This window comes from Chrysemys picta, chromosome 4, assembly GCF_011386835.1.
Source record: "Chrysemys picta bellii isolate R12L10 chromosome 4, ASM1138683v2, whole genome shotgun sequence".
In the NCBI taxonomy this organism is placed as follows: domain Eukaryota; kingdom Metazoa; phylum Chordata; order Testudines; family Emydidae; genus Chrysemys; species Chrysemys picta.
The window spans coordinates 95,960,294-95,988,012 of record NC_088794.1 but is presented as its reverse complement, the minus strand read 5'-3'; the positions used below and the strand labels follow the sequence as shown (position 1 = coordinate 95,988,012).

At 46.1% G+C, this 27,719-nt stretch overlaps 1 protein-coding gene across 1 annotated transcript; it reads right to left on the bottom strand.

Annotated features, from left to right (window-relative positions):
* Positions 1–19,325: 19,325 nt before the first annotated feature.
* On the bottom strand, positions 19,326–27,076 carry LOC101936572 (prolactin-releasing peptide receptor-like). Its single transcript, XM_065590932.1, has 3 exons — positions 27,000–27,076; positions 25,964–26,026; positions 19,326–21,979 (listed from the first exon to the last, which is right to left on the bottom strand). Exon 3 carries the CDS (start codon positions 21,939–21,941, stop codon positions 20,844–20,846), a length of 1,098 nt encoding a protein of 365 aa, XP_065447004.1. The 5' UTR covers positions 21,942–21,979; positions 25,964–26,026; positions 27,000–27,076; the 3' UTR covers positions 19,326–20,843.
* Positions 27,077–27,719: the final 643 nt, after the last annotated feature.

Here is a 27,719-nt window from a genome sequence, read left to right as displayed (position 1 = left end):
ATGGGGTAAGGGTGGGTGTTTAAATTAAGAGGGTTACGCCTTGAGCCCTAGGAACAGGGTAAAGGTGAGTGCCCCTAGAGTGTGTGAGTAACAAAGAATTTTGTGCGGGTAACAAGGTTTTACCACATTTGTGCTCTGATTCCCTTTCTGTTCCCCCTGTGTATCCATGGCAGAGGGGAAGATAAAGATCTTGTGAAAAATTAAACATTGTGAAATCTTTGGTCCTTAAATGAAGAGGCATTGACCACATGGCATTGGCCACATGGCACTGGCAATGTGAAATGCACTGTCCATCACTTCCCTTCTTTGGTTGGCACTTAGCATTCCACCTGCCAGGCAGGGCACAATGCCCTCCTAACAAATGAGTATGCACAATAGATATGTGGTAAAGGACTGAGAATTGCATGTGGTTTTATTGTGGGTGTTAAAGGCCAGAATCCAAGTGGGAGAAAGAGTTATCTGTGCTCAGGGGTATGAACTTATGCCATCGCTAATTCAGGCCTAGGATGGCTATACTCTAAAAATCACACAACTGCTTGGGTACCTCCGTAAAGAAACAACAGTGTCTAGCAAATCAGGATTAGTGACTCCAAGGATTAGAAAACGTCCCTCTTCCAGCACGCAGTCCTGGCCTGGCCATTGTGCTCTATGCCACAGGAGATCCAAATATAATTTCCCAGACACTCCGTCTCTTTCTAAGCCAACAGAGACTGGAATGTCAATTAGATGATTGCTGTTCAGCCCCTGAGGTGGGATTAGCCTTGCACTACTCTCAAAGCGATCCAGTTGGTTAATAAAGATTGAGAGGCCTTGCTATGAAACTTGGTGCTGGAAGGGAAAGGCTAGAGTACTAATGAGCTTGATCTAGGGTTGCCAACTTTGGTTGGATGAATTCCTGAAGCTTTCATCATCTGACATAATCTTTAATTCCTTGGCAACTTCAGGAGGGTTCCTGGAGGGTTGGCAACCTTAGCCTGACCAGTGACCACTGGGAACTAGATAGCATAACAGGTTAGTGCATAAACCCTTCCCTCCAAGAGACTTGTGAACTAGTAGTAAGTGATGAGAATGTATGCCTCCATCTTGCACCATGAAAGAGATGTTACTAATGGTACTTGATTCAAGGGGTTTCTGCCAATATAACCCAAGGTACAGCATTCCCAGTGGCAGAAAGTTTACCTAGAAAGGAGTCATAGCATTGCTCGCTCTACCAAAGCTGGAACCAGCTAGCACAGTACCAGGGATAGTTACCATTGGCTGGACACCCCTAAGGGATGCACTGAATCAGTGCACCTTTCTCCCCACCCCTGCAGTCTCTGCTGAAAGGTTCCTGTGGAGACTAAGTTGCAAAATTAGAGCTGACTTCCCTGGCAATGGATCCCCCTAGAAAGTTAGTGGTGCAAACATCCTGGAACCAAATCACCACACCCTACCCCAAGGGAGTGCAAAATGCCAGGCCAGTGTTTGAAATGGAAAACACAACCCTAACAGAACCCTTTGCTAAACTACTATATATGGGTTTTGATTTTAAGTTGCAGGGATCTACAGGTGTTAAATTAGCCATTAGATGGAGCCTCTAGTGTCCCATAAAGGTAATAGATTTGTATTGATAATTTTAAGGAAAAAATAATATAAAATTTGGATTTTTAAAGGAATCCTTTTTTCTTCTGGTAAGGATAAGTCTGCTGGAATTCTCTTTCAATAGTTCATGATCCCAGCAAGCTACCTGCAAGACACTTCCTGGTTCATCATTCTGGATCCATGTGAGAGGGTGACACAGAAGTTACACCAAATTAACACAATCACTAATGATGGAAATTGGCATCTGCTCCATCCATCCCTCCTGATGTATGAAGGGCAGGAAGAGGATAAATGCAGATTTTAACTTTATACTGATTGTTTATATGAGCACTAATAGGATCTTAAGTTTTACCATAAGTTTCATAGCACGTTAGTAATCTCATTTATTTTCTAATTGCATCAAACGTATCACTGACCAATTTTGGCTCCCATTTTCACCAGCTCTGGTTTTGGATTTTGTTTTTTTGCCCAGTTTATGAGGGCTTGGATGTTCTTTCTGGGCTGTGAGCCCAGGTTTTCTTTACTTTTATGTAAGATTGGGTGCAGGACCTGTGAGGCTGTACCAAGGTGGACACTTTATAAATTGATGGTCATAATCAAGGACAATGGAAATCTGTTCAGTATTTTAGTAAAATTCATAGAGATTTTACACCAAAATCTATTGACGGTGTAAGCGGGATGTTGGCCCCTGTAGCGAGGCCGAGTGGCCTCCCTCCGAGCGGGAAAGCAAGGGACCATTACACTCCCCTTGGAGGGCAGAGCCTAGATCACCCTGCCTCCGTCGCTAGAAGTACCAGGGCCTGGCTGGAAGTATAACAGTGCCTGCAGAGGAGAAGGAAGCTCTGCCTGTTCTGCAGAGGGGAGCTTCCTAGAGGGGAACTTACGCCTGGCTGTTCCTGATCCCCAGACGCCAACGAGGACTGGCCCAGAGTGCCTGCTGCCATGTACCCCGAGGAGCCGGAAGAGGGCTGGAGGCCACAGATACTGAACCCCAGGGAGGCAGGAAGTGGCCATGGGGCAGCCACGGAGCAGCCAGCTGCAGAGCCAGGGGTGGCTCAGTCGGTGTGTTGTGGCTAGATCCCCGCCAATGCAGGGGCAGCCAATCCTGCCCCTGCCAGGGCCCTGGGCTGGGACACGGTGGAGTAGGTTGGGCCCGTGTCCCCCTGCCACCCCACCCTGGGGTGGCTGACTCCCTACACTGTGCAAGGAAGCTCAAGCCCTGAAGAAGGAGCCTCCCTTACCAGCTCCCTTATAGACTCTTTGCTTCATAGAATATCAGGCTTGGAAGGGACCTCAGGAGGTCATCTAGTCCAACCTCCTGCTCAAAGCAGGACCAATCCCCAGACAATCCCCCTGAGCCTCCTCAAGCCCAGGTCCCCAGCTCAGTTATAGACTCTGTTTAAAGCCTGACAGCATGAGCTGCCCAAACCCAGGCTAAACCCTGACTGGTCACCCAGCCTTATTGTGGGCTCTTGGCTGTCCTGCGGACTCTGGTCCTGGCCAGACAGGACCAGACTGAGTGGCCTCCCTCCCCACGGGAGAGCGAGGGACCATTACAGTCCTTTATAGAAATTGAGTGGGTTTGGTTTGGTTTGGTTAGCCCCTCTCCTAATACCATAAGAAAGGAAAGGAGTCAGGATCCTGGGACTGACTGGTCCTCCAAGTCAGCTGGATTGTCAGGGGGGCAGGCCAATGAGGGAGTCGAGAGCCCAGGGCCCAATGTCCATGTGAGCTGGGGCTGCCAGGGCGGAGTTAGAGACGGGGAGAGTGCAGTAGCCCAGAGCAGAACCAAGGAGAGTGTGACAGCCTGAGCAGGTGGAGCAGCAGCCCAGAGCCACAGGACCAGAGGGGCAGTGAAGCAATAGTGGTGGGGTGAGTCTCCTGCTCTTGCAGCGGGGTTTTGTGCGCTGGTGTAGGGAGAGAGGAAGAGACTGGCCCCTTTCCCAAAGTCTGTTGAGAAGGCATCAAGTGCCAGAGCCAGAGGGGGACATGGCCTGACAAGAGGCCAGAACCAAAGGTGGAGAATGGGTCCTGTCACATAGAGTCCAAACCCATCCTGGGCGAGAGCCCCACCCACAGTGTCACAGCAGCACCTCCAGATCCAGGAAGATGACACAGGGATGTAAATTTGTTATAACTGTAAAGTTTATTGCACTTTAGAGACTGCTGGATTGAACCTCACCCAAGCCACTTCCTCACTGTGCTTATGCTGTGAAGTCATCTTAATCCCCAAAGAAATGGTTTCTGGTGTAACTAAATTGTATAGCTGTTTAGTGAACTGCAGTGATTACAGGTTAAAATGATCACAAGTGAGTTAGGAGTTTCATGGAGTGGGTGCACCATCATCTTTGCCCAGAGTTGCCCATAGAGAAACTGAGGTAAACACCCAGGAACCCCAGGGCTCAGTCCTTCCTGTGCGATGTGTGTCCTGTTCACCTAGGGCCGAGAGGGAAAGTCAAGGTGAACAGGTACACAGGCAGGCAATTGTGTGCCTAATTTATGCATAAAGTTTTTGCAGTTGCACATGTATATTTGATAACTTTGTGTGCAAATGCATCAAATTAGCTAATTTTGCTCAGTTACCACAATTTACATATGCAAATTATGCATCCGGTTATTCATACATTTTGCACCTGATGGTGCCAAAACTGTCTTGTTACACTATGTAACAAAAGAACTTTTAAATTGCATTGTAAAATTAAATGTAGTTTACCATTTATAAATTAATAGATCCAGGTGTTTCTGTTTAGGATAAACTGAATTGAAAGAAGTAGTAATTAAATAGATTGAATAGCTACTAGACTGATAAATAGGCAAACTCCATATTTCTGTTTGTGCTATACATTGTTTTATGTTGGCTGCATAATGCAACCTGAACCAGCAATGCTTGAGTTAACCTAGGAATGTGCTTTTCCCAATGTAGAGGAGCGGACTCACCCCTGCGGCACCTCCTGCTGGTCATCTTGGGAATTAGCTCTTCCAGCATCCTGGAGCGCCCCCTGCAGGCCGGTGATCTCCCTGTCCTCTGGCCCCCGTGTCCCTCCCGGACCCCGGTGCCCTTGTATCTGGGGTGCTGCCCCCTGGCAGTACACCCCTCAATACTAGGGTCTCCCCTCCCTGGGGAACTCCCACCCACTATCCCTACCTCGCCTCAGAATAAGGCCACTGCCAGTCACCAACTAGCCCCCGCTCCCTGGGGCAGACTGCAGTATAGGCCACTCATCACAGGCAAGGTTGGGTTTGGGCCTGCTGCCTTGGCCTACCCATGGGCTGCCCTCTGCAACCCCCAGTACCCCTTGGCCTCCTACTAGGCCGCAGCCTGGGGCTATCCAGGCTGGAGCTCCCCAGCCCTGCCCCACTCAGGTACTCTGGCTTAGCTCCCTGCAGCCAGGCCCTTCTCTCTCTGAGTGCAGAGAAAGACTCCTGAGCACCTGGCTCCCAGCCTCTTATATAGGGCCAGCTGAGGCCTGATTGGGGCATGGCCCAGGTGTGGCTACTTCCCCAATCAGCCCAGTAGCTTTTCCCTTTGCCCCAGCCCTCTGCCAGGACTGTTTTAAACCCCTCAGGCAGGAGCGGGGTAACCACCCCACTACACCCACCAAAAGTGTTAATAACTTTGGACTTTGTGTTATTAGTTTTTGGGCAGAACTTCCCAATGTAGGGTTCTACTTAAAAATCGATGATTTGTGATACCCCTTTGTGTTTTTTAATTATAGTATAAAATTCTGAAGAACACAGTAAAATCTGCAGGGGAAAAAAACTAAATCAGCAGACACTCTGTGCCCAGAAGCACTTACTGTATATCTTCTGATTCTCTTCTTGATCACTCAGTAGGAAATGCTGCCTATAGAGCTGGAATTAAAGTTATGAGCCAGAAAACTGTAGTTTTATTTCATCTATGTAGCCTGAGGGGCTCTAAATTCAACAAACCCTTAAAATCCAAAAATTAAAAATCTGTAGCAAACATTCATCTGATTTTCACCTGCCCTCTAGTGGTTGGAGGCCTCCAATAAATCCTTATGCTGTAATAAAATCTGGCTTGTTTGGGAAATGTAAACACTTTAATTGCTCAAAAGGTCCTCAGCTGAAATAGGCAAATAATTAGCTCTTCTATATCTGCATATATTTTCCAGGCTAATTAAAGGTAAAAATTACCATATCAAGGGAGAGCTCTACCATGCAGACTTTTATTTGGAATTTGCCATTGTTTCAATTATAAATTTTAGATGGGTGCCAATGGACACAATCTCTTTGATATAGTCTGTAATTAGTGCCCTTCTGCAGCATGCAGGTAGGTTGTGTTTAATAAAATGTCCCAGATTAATGGATAGTTAGTAATAAGCTCTGCATTCCCATCAAGGTAACCAAGCCAAGTAACACATTTATTGACAATAGTCACATTTCTTACACTCCAAGTTTTTTACTATCATAATTTCAACGATAAAAAGGTCCACTGTGTCAGACATTATAAAAAGTACCAAGGAAATCTCCTGTCCTATATTCCTCACACATTCAAAACTCCTACAGTCTTGGAAATTAATATTTCAAAGTATTGGAGCCATTCAAATTCTGTTTCTGACCATATGTCAATTTTTGCAGAATTCGTCATTTTAACCATCAAAAAATCCAGTTTACATATGACAGAGTAAAGAAAAATATTTCTAAATTACCTTGCTATTTTTATTGCTAGAGGCTTTTAGATGTATGCTGATAGTCAATTTCTGATGTTTTTTTCTTTTGTGATAATGAATGGCATGTTTCCAGATACCATAACCTGAATGACACTCTGTAAAAGAACTAGGAGTTGTATCGCCTTTTGTAGAGCTGAAATCTCACTGAGGTTTTACATCACAACAGTTTATTCACTTTGGAATTATTCTTACTAATCATTGGTAATATTCAAGTGCAGTTTGAGTTTTGCCTTTTTAAGACAGCATTTGGTTGTTAAGATGAATGTTAATATTGTTTATTACATTTTTGGTAATGCTAAATAAGATGTGAAGGAATGGTCTGGTCACTGAGTACTGGGCTGAAGAAGCAGGGAAAGGGGAATGTATATCATTTCTCAGGGAGTGGGTATCACTTATCCATCTTCATCTGAAATGCTTAGGAATAAACAGGGAAATCTCCAGTAGGACTAGAGAGGTTATTTTACCTCTGTATTGGCCCTGTTGTGCCCACTAATGGAATGCTGTGTTCAGTTCCAGTGTTTGCAATTCACGAAGGATGTTGATAAATTAGAGAGGATTCAGAGAAGAGCCATGAGATTGATTAAAGGATTAGAAAAAATCTATAGTGATAGACTCAAGCAGCTCAATCTACTTAGCTTAACAAAGAGAAGGTTAACGGGAGACTTGATTATAGTCTATGTTCCCCATGTAGGTACTTAAATATTTGATAATGTGCTCTTCAAGCTAGCAGAGAAAGGCATAACATGACCCAGTGGCTGGAAGTTGAAGCTAGACAAATTCAGACTGGAAATAAGGTGTAAAATTTTACTGGTGAGAGTAATTAACCCTTGGAGCAATTTACCGTGGTTCATGGTGGATTCTCTGTCACTGACAATTTTAAAATCAACATTGGATGTTTTTCAAAAAGCTCTGCTGTGGGAATTATTTTGGGGACATTTTATGGCTTGTATTATACAGGAGGGCAGAGTAGATGATCACAGTGGTCCCTTTTGACCTTAGAATCTATGACTATAAAGACATATGAGGTAAGTTAAAACAAATCTATATTTGTTACTTTATAAAAATGTTTATTAAAGACACATGGTCCCCACCTGCTGCTACCATTTTTTTTTCTCTCTGGTAACATTTGCTTGTAGAAATATCCAAATACAGCAACCACATGTTAACTTACACCTCTGTGATTTCACCATTCCCCACCATAGCCTCATCTCTAAGCCACACCTAGAGGCAGCAGCTAGAATAATCACATGTAAACACAGTATTCATTTTTAAAATGAGAGTAAATCTTGTTGATTTTTTTCCTTAATCTGTCCATTCAAACTCTGAAAGATGCTGGGTTTTGTATATATTTATTGAAAAGGACAAGAAGCGTTACTTTTTTTCCCCCTGCAGAACAAGTGTCCCAGTTTCTTCCACAGAGCACAATCATACATGACAGCTGTCAAAAGTAAATAGTGTTTGCTCTTTTATATTAGTAAAGCAGATAGATTACAAGTTGCCCCCATTGCGTTTAATAGGTCCCAACCTCAGCTGGTTACACTGCAAAACATAATACACTATTTAGAATAGCAACATTAGGACACACAAAGGTCTCTGAAAGTACAAAGCATGCAACAGCTCTTTCACATGTATAACGAGACTGGATTAGGGAACCCACTGTGACTATTATGTTCAAACAGGCTGAGTTTGCACTGAAGAATGCTAAGCTGCATTTTAACAACATAGTGACTGACTGATTTCTACTGCCACTGAGAGCTTTCACCTGGCAGTGGGAAAATGGGGTTTGCACATCCTACAACTCTTCCTCCTCTTGTGAAGTACGGTGATAGAAACTCTCACTCATCGGAAGCTTAGCAGACAGCTACACGAAAGGCATTTTCTCATGTGGACTGGTCACAGAAACCTGGATCCGAACAGCAAAACCAGCCCCTCCAGTTGGCCTAGAGGTTAAAGTGGTCCAGAGATGCTGGCTGAACACAGATCCTACTTTTGGTTCTCAATCGGATTTATAAAAATAGCTTTCTATTTGCAAGCTTCTCTGTGATGGTCGGCATTAAAGAGGATGGAGCATGAGGACGGCGAGTTTGTGAAGCCACTCATTGATCAGGCAGCCACAGCTGCTCCTTGCTGCTCGCTTTTCCCCATCAAGTTCCAGTATGTCCAGCTAAACACATGTTGTACAGCTTAGTAGCCATTCTGGTGTTTGATCCTTTTGCGTACAGATTTTCTATCCCCAATGGGTCATCAGGTTGACATTCAGTACATGCTGGAAAGAAAGGTACTGATACCAATGGCGGACATCATCAAGTAGTATCAATGTGGGCCTAATTTTAACATAGATTAAGACAAAGAGGGTTGAAAAACTGAGTGGGGTCAGATGCAACCTTGGCTATAATTGAGGAACTCATCCTCACTCTCTATTTTTGTATTTTCCCTTCTTTCCACTGTGTATTCCCCTTCTTCTGCTCTCCCCACACATACAATTATAAAGGCGGGAGGGAAAGACTATAAAGCCCAGGAGACCTATATTGCTCTACTTTTGTTTAGGATTAATAAGGACCTCTGATCTAGGACCAGGGTGAAACCAGTGCAGCCACTGCTAAGATAGGTGGCAATATTTCTCTTTAACTCTTCCATATGACAGTGCTTAATCTTTTAAATGCTTTGTCTTGGTTGTATTCTGTGCCTTGTATCTTTTTCTGGACGCTGATGTGGAGGAAGAGGCAAGAGTGAATAGGACTTGTACACACTAGCGCTTACTTCAGTGTAATTTAAGTCACTCAGTGGCAGGGGTGAAAGTAACTTAAAGGACTTACCAGTACGCCGGAGTCCTGAGCGGGGGCGTGGCCTCAGCCGGAAGAGGCATGACCTCAACAAGAAGAGGCAGGGCTTTTCAAGATTTAAAGGCCTGGGGCTCCAGCTGAGGCTGGGAGCCCCAGGGCCTTTAAATCACCCCAGAGCTACCAGTTGCAGAGGCGGTTGGGAGCTCCAGGGCTCAGGGGCGAATTAAAGGGCCTGGGGCTCTGGCTGCAGCGGAGCTCCGGGCCCTTTAAATCACCGCGGGAGCCCGGCTGCCGGAGCTCCAGCGGGGATTTAAAGGGCCCAGCACTCCACGCAGCGGCCGAAGCTCCGGGCCCTTTAAATCCCTGCCCGAGCCCGGCTGCTGGAGCTCCAGCAGGGATTTAAAGGGCCCGGGGCTCCCCGTAGCAGCCGGAGCCCTGGACCCTTTAAATCACCGCCACAGAAGCCGGTCCAGTCCGGCACGGCGTACTGGCTCTTGCCGGTACGCCGTACTGGACCGGACTGGCTTACTTTCACCTCTGCTCAGTGGTGTGGAAAAGCTACACCACGGAAGGACGTAAGTTACACCAATCTAAGCTCTGGTGTGGACAGGGCTGCATCAGCAGGAGAAGTTCTCCCGCCAAGATAGCCAGGGCCGGCTCCAGGCACCAGCTTCTCAAGCAGGTGCTTGGGGCGGCCGCTCCGGAGAGGGGCGGCAGGTCCAGCTATTCGGCGGCAATTCAGCGGACGGTCCCTCACTCCGCCTGGGAGCGAAGGACCTCCCGCCGAATTGCCGCCGCAGATCGCGATCGCGGCTTTTTTTAGATCGCGATCGTGGCTTTTTGTTTGGTTGGTTTTTTTTAGTTTTGGCTGCTTGGGGCGGCCAAAACCCTGGAGCCGGCCCTGAAGATAGCTACCGCCGTTCGGGGAAGTGGAGTAATTATCTCCCGTCAACATAGACCATCTGCATTAGCAGCACTACAGGGTGCAGCTACATCAGTACAAACACTGCTTTCAATCTCATAGATATAAACTTAAGGAGAGAGAATACACTTCTGGCATATGACTCCTCATTCCAATGTCCCTCTAGCAGGAGATTCCTTTCCTGATAGCTAATCTATGCTGTTCGTTCTTAACTTCACACCATTGTTGTATGATATCCCAACTTCCTGGAGTGTGAAAGGCTGTCTTCCCTCTCCCACCCCACCCAGTCCTTGTTTGAATTCTTTAGGTCCTAGATATCAGATCTAACTATATCCTTTTGCTTCACAGTGTGTAAGGTAACAAAATCAGGGGGAGGGGGGGAAATTCCATATGTTAATTTTTGATTTATAAAGATGGAAAGAAACCAGAAAATAACCAACTAATAATCCATCCCAAACAACACCTCACCCCATAACAGTATATCTGCCTCACCACAGCTTCCTCCCCAGAAGCCTGGGAAATAGATGGGTTTTGCAACATGCTCTGAAGGTCAACAGTTTGGGGCTGTTTTGAACCAGGGAAAGGAAGAGCGTGAAATCCAAACCTCAGGGTCCTTCACTGAGCACATCATTCTAACAGCCCTCTTTGAAGTCAAGAGGATTCTAAGCTGAGCAGCTCTGCTGCTCAGAGCTGTGGCACGGGCAGCAGTTAAAGCAGACCAGGAGAATGAGCTCACCAGTTCTGGTAGTAATTCTGATGGTGGTGTTCCATTAACTTGTGGTGACAGAGGCACTATGTGGAAGAGAATGGGGACCAAAGGAAAAATGTGTCTGGAAAGCGTTCCTGCCGAGCACATAGCAAGCCAAGCAAAACGTGTGTATTGGAAAAGTGTGGAGATGGGGACTGTGACAGCAGATCCAACTCCAGTACCTGCTCTAGTGTCTGAATGTCCATATAGTGTACTATCACATTATATGTGGGAGGAAATATAGGAGCCACTTAGTTTTTCACTCTGATGCTTTTTGGAAGGCTAAGCAGCTTCAGTTCATGAGCTTATAAAAGTACTTCCCTTTCCTAAATGAGCCTTGTCTTGACTCTCTCTGGTACCATCTCCAGTGTTTGAATGTCACACAGACAAAGGAAAATGTATTTCTTAATGTACGCCCTTTACTAACAACCAATTTTTTTTTAATGTACATTATACAGTAATGTAACTATTCTCTGTGGTCCATTTTAACATTTTTTGTAGAAGAAAGAGATAGATGCTATTTGTTGCTTAGAAACAATTCTGTGTAATGCAAAATGAATCCATAAACTTTTAAGCCTTCTTAAAACACATCTTGTGTGTGTGTGTGTGTGTGTGTGTGTGTGTGTGTGTGTGTGTGTGTGTGTGTGTGTGTGTGTGTGTGTGTGGATTGGGGCAGCTACTATCTAGGACAGACCCCCAGGAACATGTTACCCCTGTGCATTGCACTGGCTGCCTACTCACTTCTGAGTGAACTTCAAGATGCTGGATACAGTCTACAAAGCCTTACTGGTCTAGTCCCAACTATGTGCCACTCCTTTTAAGAACATAAGAACATAAGAACGGCCGTTCCGGGTCAGACCAAAGGTCCATCTAGCCCAGTATCCTGTCTACCGACAGTGGCCAATGCCAGGTGCCCCAGAGGGAGTGGACCAACAGGCAATGATCAAGTGATCTCTCTCCTGCCATCCATCTCCATCCTCTGACAAACAGAGGCTAGGGACACCATTCCTTACCCATCCTGGCTACTAGCCATTAATGGACTTAACCACCATGAATTTATCCAGTTCTCTTTTAAACTCTGTTATAGTCCTAGCCTTCACAACCTCCTCAGGTAAGGAGTTCCACAAGTTGACTGTGCGCTGCGTGAAGAAGAACTTCCTTGTATTTGTTTTAAACCTGCTGCCTATTAATTTCATTTGGTGACCCCGAGTTCTTGTATTATGGGAATAAGTAAATAACTTTTCCTTCTCCACTTTCTCCACATCACTCATGATTTTATATACCTCTATCATATCCCCCCTTAGTCTCTTCTTTTCCAAGCTGAAGAGTCCTAGCCTCTTTAATCTCTCCTCATATGGGATCCGTTCCAAACCCCTAATCATTTTAGTTGCCCTTTTCTGAACCTTTTCTAGTGCCAGTATATCTTTTTTTAGATGAGGAGACCACATCTGTACGCAGTATTCGAAATGTGGGCGTACCATCGATTTATATAAGGGCAATAATATATTCTCAGTCTTATTCTCTATCCCCTTTTTAATGATCCCTAACATCCTGTTTGCTTTTTTGACCACCTCTGCACACTGCGCGGACACCTTCAGAGAACTATCCATGATGACGCCAAGATCTTTTTCCTGACTCATTATAGCTAAATTAGCCCCCATCATATTGTATGTATAGTTGAGGTTATTTTTTCCAATGTGCATTACTTTATCCACATTAAATTTCATTTGCCACTTTGTTGCCCAATCACTTAGTTTTGTGAGATCTTTTTGAAGTTCATCACAGTCTGCTTTGGTCTTAACTATCTTGAGCAGTTTAGTATCATCTGCAAACTTTGCCAGCTCACTGTTTACCCCTTTCTCCAGATCATTTATAAATAAGTTGAATAGGATTGGTCCGAGGACTGACCCTTGGGAAATACCACTAGTTACCCCTCTCCATTCTGAGAATTTACCATTAATTCCTATCCTTTGTTCCCGGTCTTTTAACCAGTTCTCAATCCATGAAAGGACCTTCCCTTTTATCCCTTGACAACTTAATTTACGTAAGAGCCTTTGGTGAGGGACCTTGTCAAAGGCTTTCTGGAAATCTAAGTACACTATGTCCACTGGATCCCCCTTGTCCACATGTTTGTTGACCCCTTCAAAGAACTCTAATAGATTAGTAAGACACAATTTCCCTTTACAGAAACCATGTTGACTATTGCTCAACAGTTTATGTTTTTCTATGTGTCTGACAATTTTATTCTTAACTATTGTTTCGACTAATTTGCCCGGGTACCGACGTTAGACTTACCGGTCTGTAATTGCCGGGATCACCTCTAGAGCCCTTTTTAAATATTGGCGTTACATTAGCTAACTTCCAGTCATTGGGTACAGAAGCCGATTTAAAGGACAGGTTACAAACCTTAGTTAATAGTTCCACAACTTCACATTTGAGTTCTTTCAAAACTCTTGGGTGAATGCCATCTGGTCCCGGTGACTTGTTAATGTTAAGTTTATCAATTAATTCCAAAACCTCTTCTAGTGACACTTCAATCTGTGACAGTTCCTCAGATTTGTCACCTACAAAAGCCAGCTCAGGTTTGGGAATCTCCCTAACATCCTCAGCCGTGAAGACTAAAGCAAAGAATCCATTTAGTTTCTCCGCAATGACTTTATCATCTTTAAGCGCTCCTTTTGTATCTCGATCATCAAGGGGCCCCACTGGTTGTTTAGCAGGCTTCCTGCTTCTGATATATTTAAAAAACATTTTATTACCACCTTTGGAGTTTTTGGCTAGCCGTTCTTCAAACTCCTCTTTGGCTTTTCTTATTACATTCTTGCACTTAATCTGGCAGTGTTTATGCTCCTTTCTATTTGCCTCACTAGGATTTGACTTCCACTTTTTAAAGGAAGTTTTTTTATCTCTCACTGCTTCTTTTACATGGTTGTTAAGCCACGGTGATTCTTTTATAGTTTTTACTGTGTTTCTTAATTTGGGGTATACATTGAAGTTGGGTCTCTATTATGATGTCTTTAAAAAGCGCCCATGCAGCTTGCAGGGATTTCACTTTAGTCACTGTACCTTTTAACTTCTGTTTAACTAACCCCCTCATTTTTGCATAGTTCCCCCTTTTGAAATTAAATGCCACAGTGTTGGGCTGTTGAGATGTTCTTCCCACCACAGGGATGTTGAATGCTATTGTATTATGGTCACTATTTCCAAGCGGTCCTGTTACCTCTTGGACCAGCTCCTGCGCTCCACTCAGGACTAAATCTGGAGTTGCCTCTCCCCTTGTGGGTTCCGGTACCAGCTGCTCCATGAAGCAGTCATTTAAAGTATCGAGAAATTTTATCTCTGCATTTCGTCCTGAAGTGAAATTTTCCCAGTCAATATGGGGATAATTGAAATCCCGCACTATTATTGGGTTCTTAATTTTGATAGCCTAATTTCCCTTAGCATTTCATCATCACTATCACTGTCCTGGTCAGGTGGTCTATAATAGATCCCTAATGTTATATTCTTATTAGAGCATGAAATTTCTATCCATAGAGATTCTATGGAACATGTGGATTCACTTAAGATTTTTACTTCATTTGATTCTACATTTTCTTTCACATATAGTGCCACTCCCCCCCTGCATGACCTGTTCTGTCCTTCTGATATATTTTGCACCCCAGAATGATTGTGTCCCATTGATTGCTCTCAGTCCACCAGGTTTCTGTGATGCCTATTATATCAATATCCTCCTTTATCACTAGGCACTCTAGTTCACCCATCTTATTATTTAGACTTCTAGCATTTGTGTACAAGCACTTTAAAAACTTGTCACTGTTTATTTGTCTGCCCTTTTCTGATGTGTCCGATTCTTTATGTGAATGTTTATCATCTGATCTGGCCCTTACATTATCCTCCTCCATCCTCTGCTCCTGACTATAACCTGGAGATTCTCTATCATTAGACTCTCCCCTAAGAGAAGTCTCTGTCCGATCCACAGGCTCCTCTGCAGCAATCGGCTTTCCCCCATCTCCTAGTTTAAAAACTGCTCTACAACCTTTTTAATGTTTAGTGCCAGCAGGTTGGTTCCACTTTGGTTTAGGTGGAGCCCATCTCTCCTGTATAGGCTCCCCCATCCCAAAAGTTTCCCCAGTTCCTAATGAATGTAAACCCCTCCTCTTTACACCATCGTCTCATCCACGCATTGAGACTCTGAAGCTCTGCCTGCCTACCTGGCCCTGCATGTGGAACTGGGAGCATTTCTGAGAATGCCACCATAGAGGTCCTGGATTTCAGTCTCTTCCCTAGCAGCCTAAATTTGGCCTCCAGCACATCTCTCCTACCCTTCCCTATGTCATTGGTACCTACATGTACCACGACCACCGGCTCCTCCCCAGCACTACACATAAGTCTGGCCAGATGTCTCGAGAGATCCGCAACCTTCGCACCAGGCAGGCAAGTCACCATATGGTTCTCCCAGTCATCACAAACCCAGCTATCTACGTTTCTAATGATCGAATCTCCCATTACTAACACCTGCCTTTTCCTAGCAACTGGAGTTCCCTCCCCCGGAGAGGCAACCTCAGTGCGAGAGGTAACCCCAGCACCATCTGGATGGAGGGTCCACTCTGTCAGCTGCATGCAAAAAACTCTGTCTTTCTAGGGTGAAGCTTGCAGGTATCGAACAGAGCATAGTCACTGGCAGATTCTTGCCTTTGCAATTTGCTCCTATCAGAAGAAACACACCTAAGACCAAACTTCTTCTTCAACACTTAGCTGAATATCAACCGTAGCGATCGTTTACTATTTGGTATGTTCCTGTGTGGCCACAAGGGCTTGACTGGCCACAAATCCAACGTTGGAACAGACTTGATGGACCCATATAATAGTAGGTCTGCCTCTGGGCTGCTTCCACCACTTTGTTAGTGGAATTTTTATCCCGGATGTTACAAGCCACGTGGAGAATGGCATTCACTGGGACCTCCAGCAGCATTCTGGCAATATGTCAGTCACGGAGTCCCCAGGCGATGCTCTGGAACTGCTCCCTACGAAGCCAGTCAGGACTCTGGTGAAGTCTTCTCTCTGTGAGCAGACTGTCTTCAGGGCAAAAAGCTCACATGGCTTCCACCTTCATGGGTCTGACCTTGGAGCATTCAGCATCCTCTGCCCCTCTGTGCACTTCCCACAGCAAGTCCGCCCAGGCGGGGTCCTGGGGAAGCCAGAGGGTCCTGTGCCCCCACTTCGCAGTCAGACGTGACTCTTAGCCAGCCAGTAAAAAAGAGGTTTATTAGATGACAGGAACACGGTCTAAAACAGAGCTTGTAGGTACAGAGAACAGGACCCCTCAGCCGGGTCCATTTTGGGGGGCAGTGAGCCAGACACCCACATCTGCACTTCACTCCTCGTCCCCAGCTAGCTCCAAACTGACTCACCCTCCAGCCCCACCTCTTCTGGGCTTTGTCCCTTTCCCGGGCCAGGAGGTCACCTGATTCCTTTGTTCTCCAACACCTTTAGCTATTACCTTGCTGGGGGGAAGGGCCCAGGCCATAAGTTGCCAGGAGACAGAGTGTCGGCCATTTATGCACACTGACCCTTTGTTCTGCAACAATCACACCGCCTAGAGACTTAAGAAATGCATAGGGAAAACTGAGGCACCCCTACAGTATTCAGAGGAAACATTAAGAACAGTCCCACTTCATCACAATGTCTGAAAAGCGTAAGATGTCAGCTGCGGCCAATGGCCTGAATAGTCTGTAGAACAGAGCAACCGTAAATGTCTGTGTTATGACTGAAGTTGTTCCATTTTATGTCCAATATATGACGTTGGCATTTTGTGTGGAAAGCCTCCAGCTTTTCCCAGTCTGAGCAGCATAGTGTCCATGTTTCGTAACCATGCAGCATTACGGTGAGGATACAGCTCTAATAGATCCTGAACTCGGTTGTCGTGCTGAGATTATGTTGATTCCATATTTGTTGTAAACAACCTATGGCAGACACTGCAGTGTCAGTCTGGGGACGAACCTCCGTATGAGAGTTGGATGAACTGCTGAGTACAGAACCCAAATAGCAAAAGCTGGAGACTGCTTTGACAGTTTCATTATTCAAGGAGATTGGAGTTGTGGGTGGACCTAATCCTAGGCTTTGCAGCGTTGTCTTTGACCACGAAACATGGAGGCTGACCTTGGCCAACTAATCCTCCATTTGCTGGAGTGCCTCACGAAACCTGTCAGGGCTCTGTATTAGAAGAACAATGATAGCATCCTTCAACTACCTGAAGGGGGGTTCCAAAGAGGATGGAGCTAGGCTGTTCAAAGTGGTGGCAGATGACAGAACAAGGAGCAATGGTCTCAAGTTGCAGTGGGGGAAGTCCAGGTTGGATATTAGGAAAAACTATTTCACTAGGAGGGTGGTGAAGCACTGGAATGGGTTACCTAGGGAGGTGGTGGAATCTTCATCCTTAGAGGTTTTTAAGGCCCAGCTTGACAAAGCCCTGACTGGGATGATTTAGTTGGGGATTGGCCCTGCTTTGAGCAGGGGGGTGGACTAGATGACCTCCTGAGGTCTCTTCCAACCCTAATCGTCTATGATTCTATGAATGTCAGCAGCATAGTCAAGGTCTGAGAGCGAGAGATCATGGATCTTAATGCCTGTGGACCTGACAGAATTCTGGATTATGAAATCTATTGCCCAACAAAAGAGTGCAGGGGCCAAAACACAGCCCTACCTGACACCAGATATTGATTTAAAAGGTGCCAACATCCAATTCCCCAGATCTACACGGGCAGTGGTTCCATTGTGCATCTCACTAATCAAGTCTAGCAGAGTGGTTGGGACACCTATGTCCTTTAAGGCTTTCCATAGCATGACTCAGTCAACTGAATCAAACACAGCCTTAAGAGCAACATATGCCATATGCAGGGGCTTCTTGAACTCGTGGTGTATCTCTGACAACAAGGGAAGGGCCAAAATGGCATCTAATGTGGACCCAGTCCTCGTAAATCCTGACTGTTGAGAGTGATGCTTCCGATGTAGCAGGGGCTCCAAATGCACCAGGAGAACATGCGCAAACATCTTCCCTGTCACAGACAACAAGGCGATAGGCCGGCAGCTCTTACATTCGCAGTGCAGTCCCTTGCCCTTATAAAGTGAGATCACAATACCGTCCTTCCAGGTGGTTGGCAAGGTTCCATTTCTCCACACCAGGTGAAAGATGGCCAGAAATTATTCTGCTACCGGGTCAAAAGCGCATTTTAGCAGCTCGGGGAGTGCCATTGGCACCAGCTGTGTGTCCGTTTTCCAGTTTTCAACTGGCATACTTCACTTCATCCAACATTGGTGCATCAGTACAAGTATCTGGGTCCGAAACCGCAGTGGTTCCCAAATCATCCAGCTCTGAGCAAGCAGCAGCTGGAAGGTGGTTCAGGGCACTGTGATAATGTTCCACCCAGTGTGAGAGGATGTCATAATCCGATTTACATGGACGGCCGTGGCTGTTTGTTCAGGATGCCGTTTGTAGCGAGTACCTCTTCACCACTGAGGTTGCGGATCAGACAGAATGCCAGCTCTAAATATCCCCTGGCTAAACTGAGTTCAACTTCATCTGCCACTTTGTTATAATATGCCTCCGATTGTGAAGTGCCAGGGCATTGAATTTTTGCTTCAGTTGATTACGACTGTGCTTATCACCAAGCTGGCGGCCTGTGGCCTTAAATTGAATTGTCTGGAAAGCCTTCTCTGATAGCCAGGGTCAATGTCCTCAGTGCCTATAGCCAATCTTCTGCTCAGCGGATTGGTGGCGCATAGAGGTGAACAGAGACCAATCGACCTTAATGTCATCTGGCATGTTGACTAGAGCCAAGAATCTATTGCTGACATTGATACAAAACTTGTAGTCTAAACCCAGCGCATGGAGAAGTGCATCATTGCAGAGGATTTACTTGCTCGTCAAAGCATCAGCACCATGTGGGCAACCACTAGGTGGTGATCCATGTTCACGGAACATTCCACACCATGATATACTTTGCTGGAGGTGAAGAGATACCAGACACATATGATAATGTGGTCCAATTCCTGAGTGATGCCATCATGAGAGATCCAGGACATCCAATGTATGTGTCATCACTTGAACTATGATGCAAGAATGGAGAGATTCTGAGAGGTGCAGCATGTGAGCAAGCGGCAGGAGTTATTATTGGGTATACCTGAACCATAACAGCCAATGACCTGTTCAAGCCCAATTCGCAGGGACCCAGTAAGTGCATTTGGGTCACCCAGGAACACGAGATTATTACGTGGAGGGATGATGCATACTACAGATTGCAATTGTTCATAGAAATGATCTTTAACTAAATCAGCTGATTCCTTTGTCAGTGCATAGACTACTATGATGGCGAGGTGAACATGCCAATGTTTAAGACGTGCAATAAGTAGTCGAGAAGACACGGGCGTCCAAGTTATCAAGGAGGACTTGGCCTTGCCTCACAGTAGTAATGCTACCCCATATAAGTGGTTGGGACTGCTGGAATACAGAAGTAATGAATCTTCCACCTATGATCTACCAGCCTTGCTTCTGATAGGCCGGCGACTGATATGCCAAGACAGTCTATTTCACATGATACAATAACCTGATGACGATGTCTGTAAAGAGCTGCAATTTTGATGGATTGGCAGAGATCAGCTATGACTGAACACTGTCACAGTATACTGCAGAGGCACCTGCTGACATCAGAGGACACACGTCCCCAGGGGTCTTTCGTGTGAACTCGTCATATTTGCACTGGGGGAAGATGGCACCAGAAGGGCATCTGCAGTTGAGAGTAGGGCAGGGAGAGTAAGTTATTCATGTTGATCAAAAGCAAGAGCGAACAATTGTCCCAGAGAATACCTTGTCCCACTGGGATGAGACTGAAGCGTAGTAACGCAAACCTTTTCCTGGTCTCCCGGTACTGGCTTCTCATTGTGCAACCCAAGCTGTTGAGTCTTTCTCTGAGACTTCCTTCACCTCAGGTAGCTAGGCGCAGCTGCTGCCATGTGTCTTGGCTGCCTATGTTAGCCATCCATTTTCTGGGTTCTTGTTGGACCTCACATAATGCCCCAGGCGATATTTTGGACCAGCATTCATCAATGATGGCATAACTCCAGCGAGCAATCCCCTACTTCAGATGTTACACCCCTCTACCACAATGCGGTACAGGTCGTACTCTGGGTAGTCAAACTTGGCTATCTTTTATAGAGCCCTTTTTGTCCGGTCTTTCCATTAAATGCACTTCTGGTGCTCCCTGGCTTTCACCCTCCCATTGGGTTTTCTCTATCTCAGGATCTGTTGGGCCTGGGGCTGGTTGTCACCATATATATCAGTACAATACCTATTTTGAGGGAAATGCTTGTTTTAGACTGGATCTAACCTCTATATATGGCATATAGATGCTACGCTGATAGATGCCATAGAAATCTGGATAATAATCATAAGCAATTTAGGCAATGCACCATTTGACAGAAATACAGCTATTAGGCATCTAGTCCCCAATTTTTGCATCCAAATACAATTTACTGATCCACACTTGACTTTTTGTGCACCTTTAGGCACCAGAAAACAAGTACAATATTAAGCATGCATATTTGTAGGACATTTCTGAAAATCATTATACAGTATTTATAATAAAATAGTTAAATATATCTTCTTTAATCTTGAGGGCATGATTACTGGTCTGTTGCAACAGAGCAAATGGCTGTTATTTAATATGTAAAAAATTTTTAGCTTTGAATTGAATTAAGTCAAAGGAAATGCCTGCTATTCCCGTAGCATCACCCTATACAAAATGAAGACAATGTTAATGAGTAAAAACTATACAGAATTAACTTAAACTTACAGGACTGCCATTTTTGTTGTTGAATTTGCTTGTTTTGACAAAGAGCAGAATACACTTCAGTTGCTCAGATGAGCTGTTTCTATCCCTTCAGACACAAACTCTATCTGTTTGTTTCCCTTGCACTACTGCCAAGTTCTCCGATATATACATTGTCTTGAAATGATCAATTACCAGTCTCACATAACTTGCACCACAGGCTTCGGTGTCCAATATAACAAGCCCAGAACTAAGGTGCATACCGCCTCTGCTGATTTGATCTCCTGCTGTATTTTAGTTAAAAGAAAACCTGCCTTGCAGGGTTAATTTATCAGTGATGCCCATGGGAATGTCTGCCAGCGTGGAGCAGGTATTGAGTCGCGAGGCCTTGCGGGACATGATGCTGGACCTCTTCTTGTGATGGCAAAAATAGTTACTAACATGGAATCTGAATTTGTCGTGGAGCGAGGCATAGATGAAAGGGTTATAACAGGCAGAGCTCATGGCAATCAAGTGACATGACACTTGAATGACATTCACGTACCTCTTGTCCAAGATGGTGAACTCCTCGTCTACATCTCTGATGAGGTTCACCACCTGCAGAGGTAGCCAGCAGACAGCAAAGCACATGACTGAAATAATGAGAACCCGGAAGGTCTTTCGCTTTTTATTGGTCCATTTCTCTTGGTTGTGGTAGGAAGCCCCTGGGACATTCCTCTTCCTGAGGCGATAAGAAATGGCACAGTAGGAGATAGACACTGCAGAAAGTGGGAGCATGTAGGACAAAAGGAGCATTGAGCATGAGTACAGCAACCTTTCTTTCTCTTGGTGCTTCCAGAATTCTTCACAGATGAACATGTCATGGCCAATCTTGTTGAGATCCAGATAATGGGTGTGCATGGATGTAGGCACAGAAATCACAATGGAGAGTAACCAAATGAAGGCCACTATGTAGACACAGGACTTGCGGCTTAGCCTTTTGCGAATGGGGTAAGCAACAACGATATATCTGTCCACTGCAATAGCTGTGAGGGACAGCACAGACACAAATACAGTGGCAGTCTGCATCAAGGTGACAAAGTAACACATGAACACCCCAAAGAGCCAGCCCCGGATCTCAAAGGCATAGGATGCAGTCAGTGGGACGCAGAAAATGCACATGATCAGGTCAGCTGCAGCCAGGTTTCCAATAAGGAAGTTAGTGGTGCTGTGCAGTTTTTTGGTGACAACTATAAGGAGAATGAGGAGCAAGTTGCCGGTGCAAGCCACAGCCACCAGAGTGGCATAGAGGGGAATGAAGAGGGGCTTCAGGTCAAAGAGGAGGTCAAGGCCAGTGAACACAGGGATCGAACTGTTCTTCAAAGAGTTGTTTGGTAGTTGGCCCTGTGCCATGTTGAGTTTCACATCTGATGACTGTTACTTATCCTTGCCTTAAACAAATTCAAACAGGGAAAGCTTGTTAGTGCTAAAGAAAAGGGTGGTTTTGTTTGTTTATCAATTTCTGCCACAGGAGGTCACCTGACTTCAAGGCCCAGATGCTCAGCTGCAGCCCAGGAGCCTACAGGCTGTGGTCCAAAGAAGGCTTACCTTTGTATTTCCCTGATTTTGGGCTAGCTGCATACCTGGAAGGTCTCCTGGAATATGTTAGAATAGCCCAAATGCTGCTGTGGACTATATTGGCTGCCAATGGCCCTAAGGGGCTGTTATGGCACCAAGGATTCACCAAAGTTCAGGGAAGCCACAGCCACCTACCTTTTCCTCTGGCTTCAGGGGCTTGGGTGGCATGGGAGTCAGTAGCGTAGCTAGTGGGGTGCAGGGGAAGCAGCCGCTTCCCCTCAGCAAATTTGCCAAAAGCAGCGCCTTTCCAAAGGCAGCCGGAGGAGCAAGGGGGGGCGCAGGCTGGCCGCGCACAGCGCAGCCGGCAGCCGGGGGGGGGGGGCGCGGCGGGTGCACGGCCCAAGGAGCGGGGGGGGATCCATTCCATGTTTCACCTCTGACCCCTACCTGTACTATGGGCCAAACCGAAAGCTAAAAAAAAATAAAATGGCTCCAGTCATCACATCCTTACTCTGAATTGTGTATTGCTTGGCTGGTATACACAGTATCTCAGTTGTAGGCTGAGAGAGCAACATATAAGGTTTGTGTGGGCATCTGATGAACAAATGTGGTCTGGGTGGGCGGCGTGCGTGCGGCCGGAGGAGCGGGGGGGCACAGCATGGCGGCCGCCAGCCACGGCCAGAGGAGCAGGGGAGGGCTGGGGGGGGGAGCACGGCAGGGCCAGAGGGGCCGTGGGGGGGAGGGGAGGGGCGGCCAGAGGAGGAGCGAGCCACGGGGGGCGTGGCCAGAGGAGGAGCCAAGGGGGGGCGCCTTTTCTATGTTTGCTTCCCCTCCTCTTAGAAGCTGGCTACGCCACTGATGGGAGTCACCACAGCACAGGAGGATCCCCCCACACTGGGATGATCCTTCCAATGCTGGCTACATCATCTTTAGGGTTCCTTTATGCTGGTGGTGCAGTGCCAAGCAGCTAGAACCTGGAGAAAGAGTCAGGTTCCAAATGTGTATCTTGCCTGTTCCCTTCTACTCACTCCCAACTAGGGCATATGCCTAAGAGGCTCTTTCCACCTATGGAAGTGAGCCTGTCTGAGCTGCTGTCATAAGATTTTCATCTCTCGGTGTACTGGGGGTTTCCATTTGATCTGTATGTCCACCCTACTTATTATTGTTTGCTGCATTGCCATAGCACCCAGGGGCTCCAGGTGCATTGTACTAGACACTGTACAAACATGTAACAAACAGGATGGTCCCTGCCCCAAAGAGCTACAACCCAAGAACCTGACTGTGAGGGCCCTCGTTCCAAATAGAAATACTTCAGTCCCTCACTAGCTCTAACGTATTTATCCTCACAATACTTTTGTGAGGTAGGGAGGTACTATTATTATCTCTATTGTTCAGTTGGGGAATTGAAGCACAAAGGGGCTAAGTGACTTGCCCAAGGTCATGCAAGAAGACTAGCAAAGCAGAGAACTGAACCAGATCTATTTACCGTGTCCTTGGCTAGTGTTCTAACCACATGACCATCCTTCCTCATCCTTGGTGGTGCAAAGGACCTTAAATTAGGTGTTGTACTGCCACAGTGGTGTAAATGAAAATCAGGCTCTAAGTATTTCAAATGTTAACTGCACCTGATCTGCCAGGAAGTGGCACTTAGCAATGTGACTGAGACAATGAACATACCACCCTCAGAGCCCACTAGAGGGTGAGAAAGAGTAGTCCAAAATATTACTCCTATCTCGCTCTTCTCTCAAGCCCAGGTTTTCCATGTGGCAAGGCAATGTACTATAAACTGTAACACTGGCTGGCTTTAAAGACAGTATCTGTCATTTTAAAAATTGTTCAAAGAGGAAAGACACAAAGATTAACTTTGGAAAGGACAAAGAACTTGAAACAATTGTCAAAACAGATAAATATGACCGGTCAGCTCATGCTAAATCTCTGAACATAATCCAGTTTGTCACTACTGTTTCACTCAGAGCAGCTTGTTATACTTTTGTCACTCAGACAGTCTGTCAGTCATTCAGAGAATCCGATCTCTAGAGCAGTGGTTCTCAAGCACGGGTACATCAACTCACCTAGATATTTGCCTAGTTTTACAAAGGTGCGGTGGCACAGGCAGCCCCGATGTGCCAGGCGGCAGCACTCCCGGTCCTGGTGCTCCGGGAGGCCAGGCTGGGTGGCCAGCCCCAGTGCTCCAGGTGGCGTGGCCACAGCACCAGCCCCTGACTCCCTGCGGGAGGCAGGGCAGCCAGCCTTGGCCAGACAAGGCAGAGCACTAGGAACTGCAGGAGGGGGTCTGGCCTGGGGGCGGAGCATGGGCGGGCCTACACTAGGCTGTTTGGAAAGGCACAGCCTATGATATCCACCGCCCGTGGGTGAAACTTGGGGGTACTCAAGACATAACAGCCTCCTGAAAGGGGTACAGTAGTCTGGAAAGGTTGAGAACCACTGCTCTGGAGTTGCATTTTATTGTCTCCTCTCCCAGTTCTACTCCCCTATACCCAACCTTCCGCTCTAATCCAGCCTGACTCCCTCAGTCCTGTCTCTTCATTCCAGTTGCGCCTCTGACATCATTTTATTAACCTACCACCATTTCAGAGTCAACATGGTGAAAAACAGAACTTCTCATCCTTCCTCCCAATCCCTTTCCACTGTCCTCTTCATCTTGCAGTCATGTAAGCTTGTCAGCAATTCCTCTCTCTTCTTCTCAATCCATAGCCAGATTCTCACTAAATCATGCTGCTTCTTCCTTGAAAATACCTCTAAAATGTGTCCTTTCCTTTCCACCCCATCCACTAAACTCCTTGTCTAAACTTTGGGAATCTTTCCCTTTGACTACAACAACTTCCTCCTTTCTGGCCTCTTTGCTTCTCATCTCTCCCCATCCCCAGTTCACCCAAATTGCTTCTGTTAAGATCATCTTCCTCTCCCAATACTTAGACCATAGGGCCTGATTCTCCCTGGCCCTGAACCTTGTGCAGTAATCTACACCAGTGCCAAGTGCCCGTGAAATGTTACCATTCTGCATTGGTGGTGATGTTTTGCACTCACTGTGCACTAACATGAACTCTTGTACAAGGTGAAGGGCAATGGAGAATCAGACTCCATCTCACTCCCCTCTAGTAATCTCTACATTGGCTTCCCCTTGTCTTCCTTGTGAAGTTCAAGTTTTTCATCCTCCCTTTCCAGGCTTTGAACAGCTCTGTCCCCTTCTCCCATGTACCAGTTACACCAATTAGTTCAGTACCCTTTTATTTTACAGTTTACGTGTACTTTTGGTTTTGATCATAAATACCTATTTTCTCTTTAGAGAAATCCTCTTAAGAGATGGGAATATTACTGGCCTTTTTGTAAAGCTTGAGGAGCTCATTCTGATCTCACACTGGAGTCAGTCAGGAGTAATTCCATTGACGCTAATGGAAGTACATCAGTGTTTAAACTGGTGTGAAATCAGAATCAAATCCTGAGACTTTTAGAGTAGGGGAAAGAGAATTTCTACAGACCTATGGGGGCATATTCTACACTGAGACTCATACACACAGCTTGCTGCACATTGAGATGAAAATATACCTCATTCCTCCAATGAAAATACAGTAAATATTGCTCTGGAAGGATTGGGGTGTGTATAAGCAGGTATTAGTGACTTTCCGCACAGTCCCTCCAGTGTTCAAAAACACTTTCTCTAGAAATATACCTAAGTCAATGCTAGTCCAGGAGATGGAGGCTCCAATGTCACACTCTTAAGAGCTTTTTGTCATGAGAGGAGCACTGGCATCAACTCAGCACGGGCTCAGAAAATGATCTGTGATCAGTTCATTACTTACATGAGGGAGGAAGGGGATTTTCTTTCACTTACTTACATTTCGAACATATCACACTAAAACTGGAAATTCTATTGGTCTTTTGTCATGGTCCATGTTGACCTGTGTAAACACAAATCAGAGTTTAAATATAGCTCAGGGTTACAAACCATATTGATTTGAATGTAACTAATATGATGTTTAATTCACAGAGAGTTTTCTTCACCAAAAAAGATCCCTTTTGGTTGCCGTTAGTGGTATGGTTATTTTAGTGCTTATTTTGTACTGCTGCTCTATAAAATAAAATCAGCAGACGTGGAGGAATGGGTACATTCATGTATGTGTCCATCCCACTTACATCTCAATCATTCGTGTATTTCTCATTTTATTATGTGTTGCCATGGATATCTCATTTAGTCATGTTTATCTCACACAGCGAATAAGCTTGTGCTCCTGTATAGTTCATTCAATCATGTATACCCTCATGGAAAAGTCTCATACAATGTAATAAGAATAAAATCGATAAGATTCTGTAGAAATGTGATAGAATTATACAAAAATTACTCCAAAAAGCTAATAGAAAAATGTATCCTTTTAATAGGTTTGTTTTTAATCATCCCATAGAATTCTATTGCAGGGATATTATTCTATATTCAAGTCCACAAATGTTCCCAAAAGACCTATACAATTATTAATTCAAGAGGACTTTTCCATAAGAACATGTCTTCCCTTTACATATCATTAGCAGGGCCGGCTCCAGGCACCAGCTTAACAAGCAGGTGCTTGGGGCGGCCAAGGGAGAGGGGCGGCACCTGCGGCAATTCGGGGGGTGGCAGGTCCCTCGTTCCCTCTAGGAGTGAAGGACCTGCCGCTGAACTGCCGCCGCCGATCGCAGCTTTTTTTTTTTTTTGCTTGGGGTGGCAGAAATGCTGGAGCCGGCCCTGATCGTTACATTACCACTGTATCATTACCCTTGGTAGATTATCTTCTCTACAGGTTCTTCTCATGGACTACTGGTTCTCCAGTGCTTTCATCCTTAATGATTCAGACTGCAATCCAGCCTTTTAGCAAGTAGCAATAAATAGGATGCTCTCACCTTTGACAGTTATGGATGCTTTTTGTCCTCTCTATGTTATATGGATTTGGCACCTGAGGGACATCAAATGTACAAAGCTTCAGGGACAAGAAAGCTATCAAATGTACAAAGCTATCAGGGACCGTCCAGACCGCAGCCGCGGCACCGCAGCCACGCCGCCGCTGCTCACCGCTTCCTGGGGCAGCTCCTGGTGCCCGTCCACCGGCAGGAGCACCGTGAGCTGCAGGGGCGGGGCTTGCAGGCACCGGGAGTGGGCAGAGAACCCTCCGCCTCCCCCCACCCAACCCGACTCGCAACCCTAGGAGCCAGGGGGACCAGCCTGCTGGATGCTTCCTGGAATGGGAGCCACCCCAGGTGAGCACTGCCGGGACTCCCTACCTTGCCCCCTGGCAGGTCCCTCTGGCTCTTAGGGCGGGGAGGCTCTGCGTGCTGTCGGTGCCTGCAAGCCCTGCTCCGCGGCTCTGGCAGCTCCCATTGGTGCTTTTCCCGGCTAATGGGAGCCACTGAGCTCGCGCTTGTGGGGGGCGCAGCATGTGGAAAGTCTGGAGACTCCCCTTGCCGCTCTCACCCTAGGAGCCAGAGACCTCCCAGCAGGGCTGGTGAGTGCAGCCAGGGAAGGGGGAAGGGTGTGATGGAGTGAGTGTCTGAGAGGTGTGTGCGGGGTGCTGGGCTGTGAGGATGTGGAGGGCGTTGAGCAGTGGGGGAGGTTTGTATGTTTTG

Coding starts and splice junctions, on each gene's coding strand:
- LOC101936572 (XM_065590932.1), bottom strand. CDS start 21,941: ATGGCACAGGGCCAACTACCAAACAACTCTTTGAAGAACAGTTCGATC.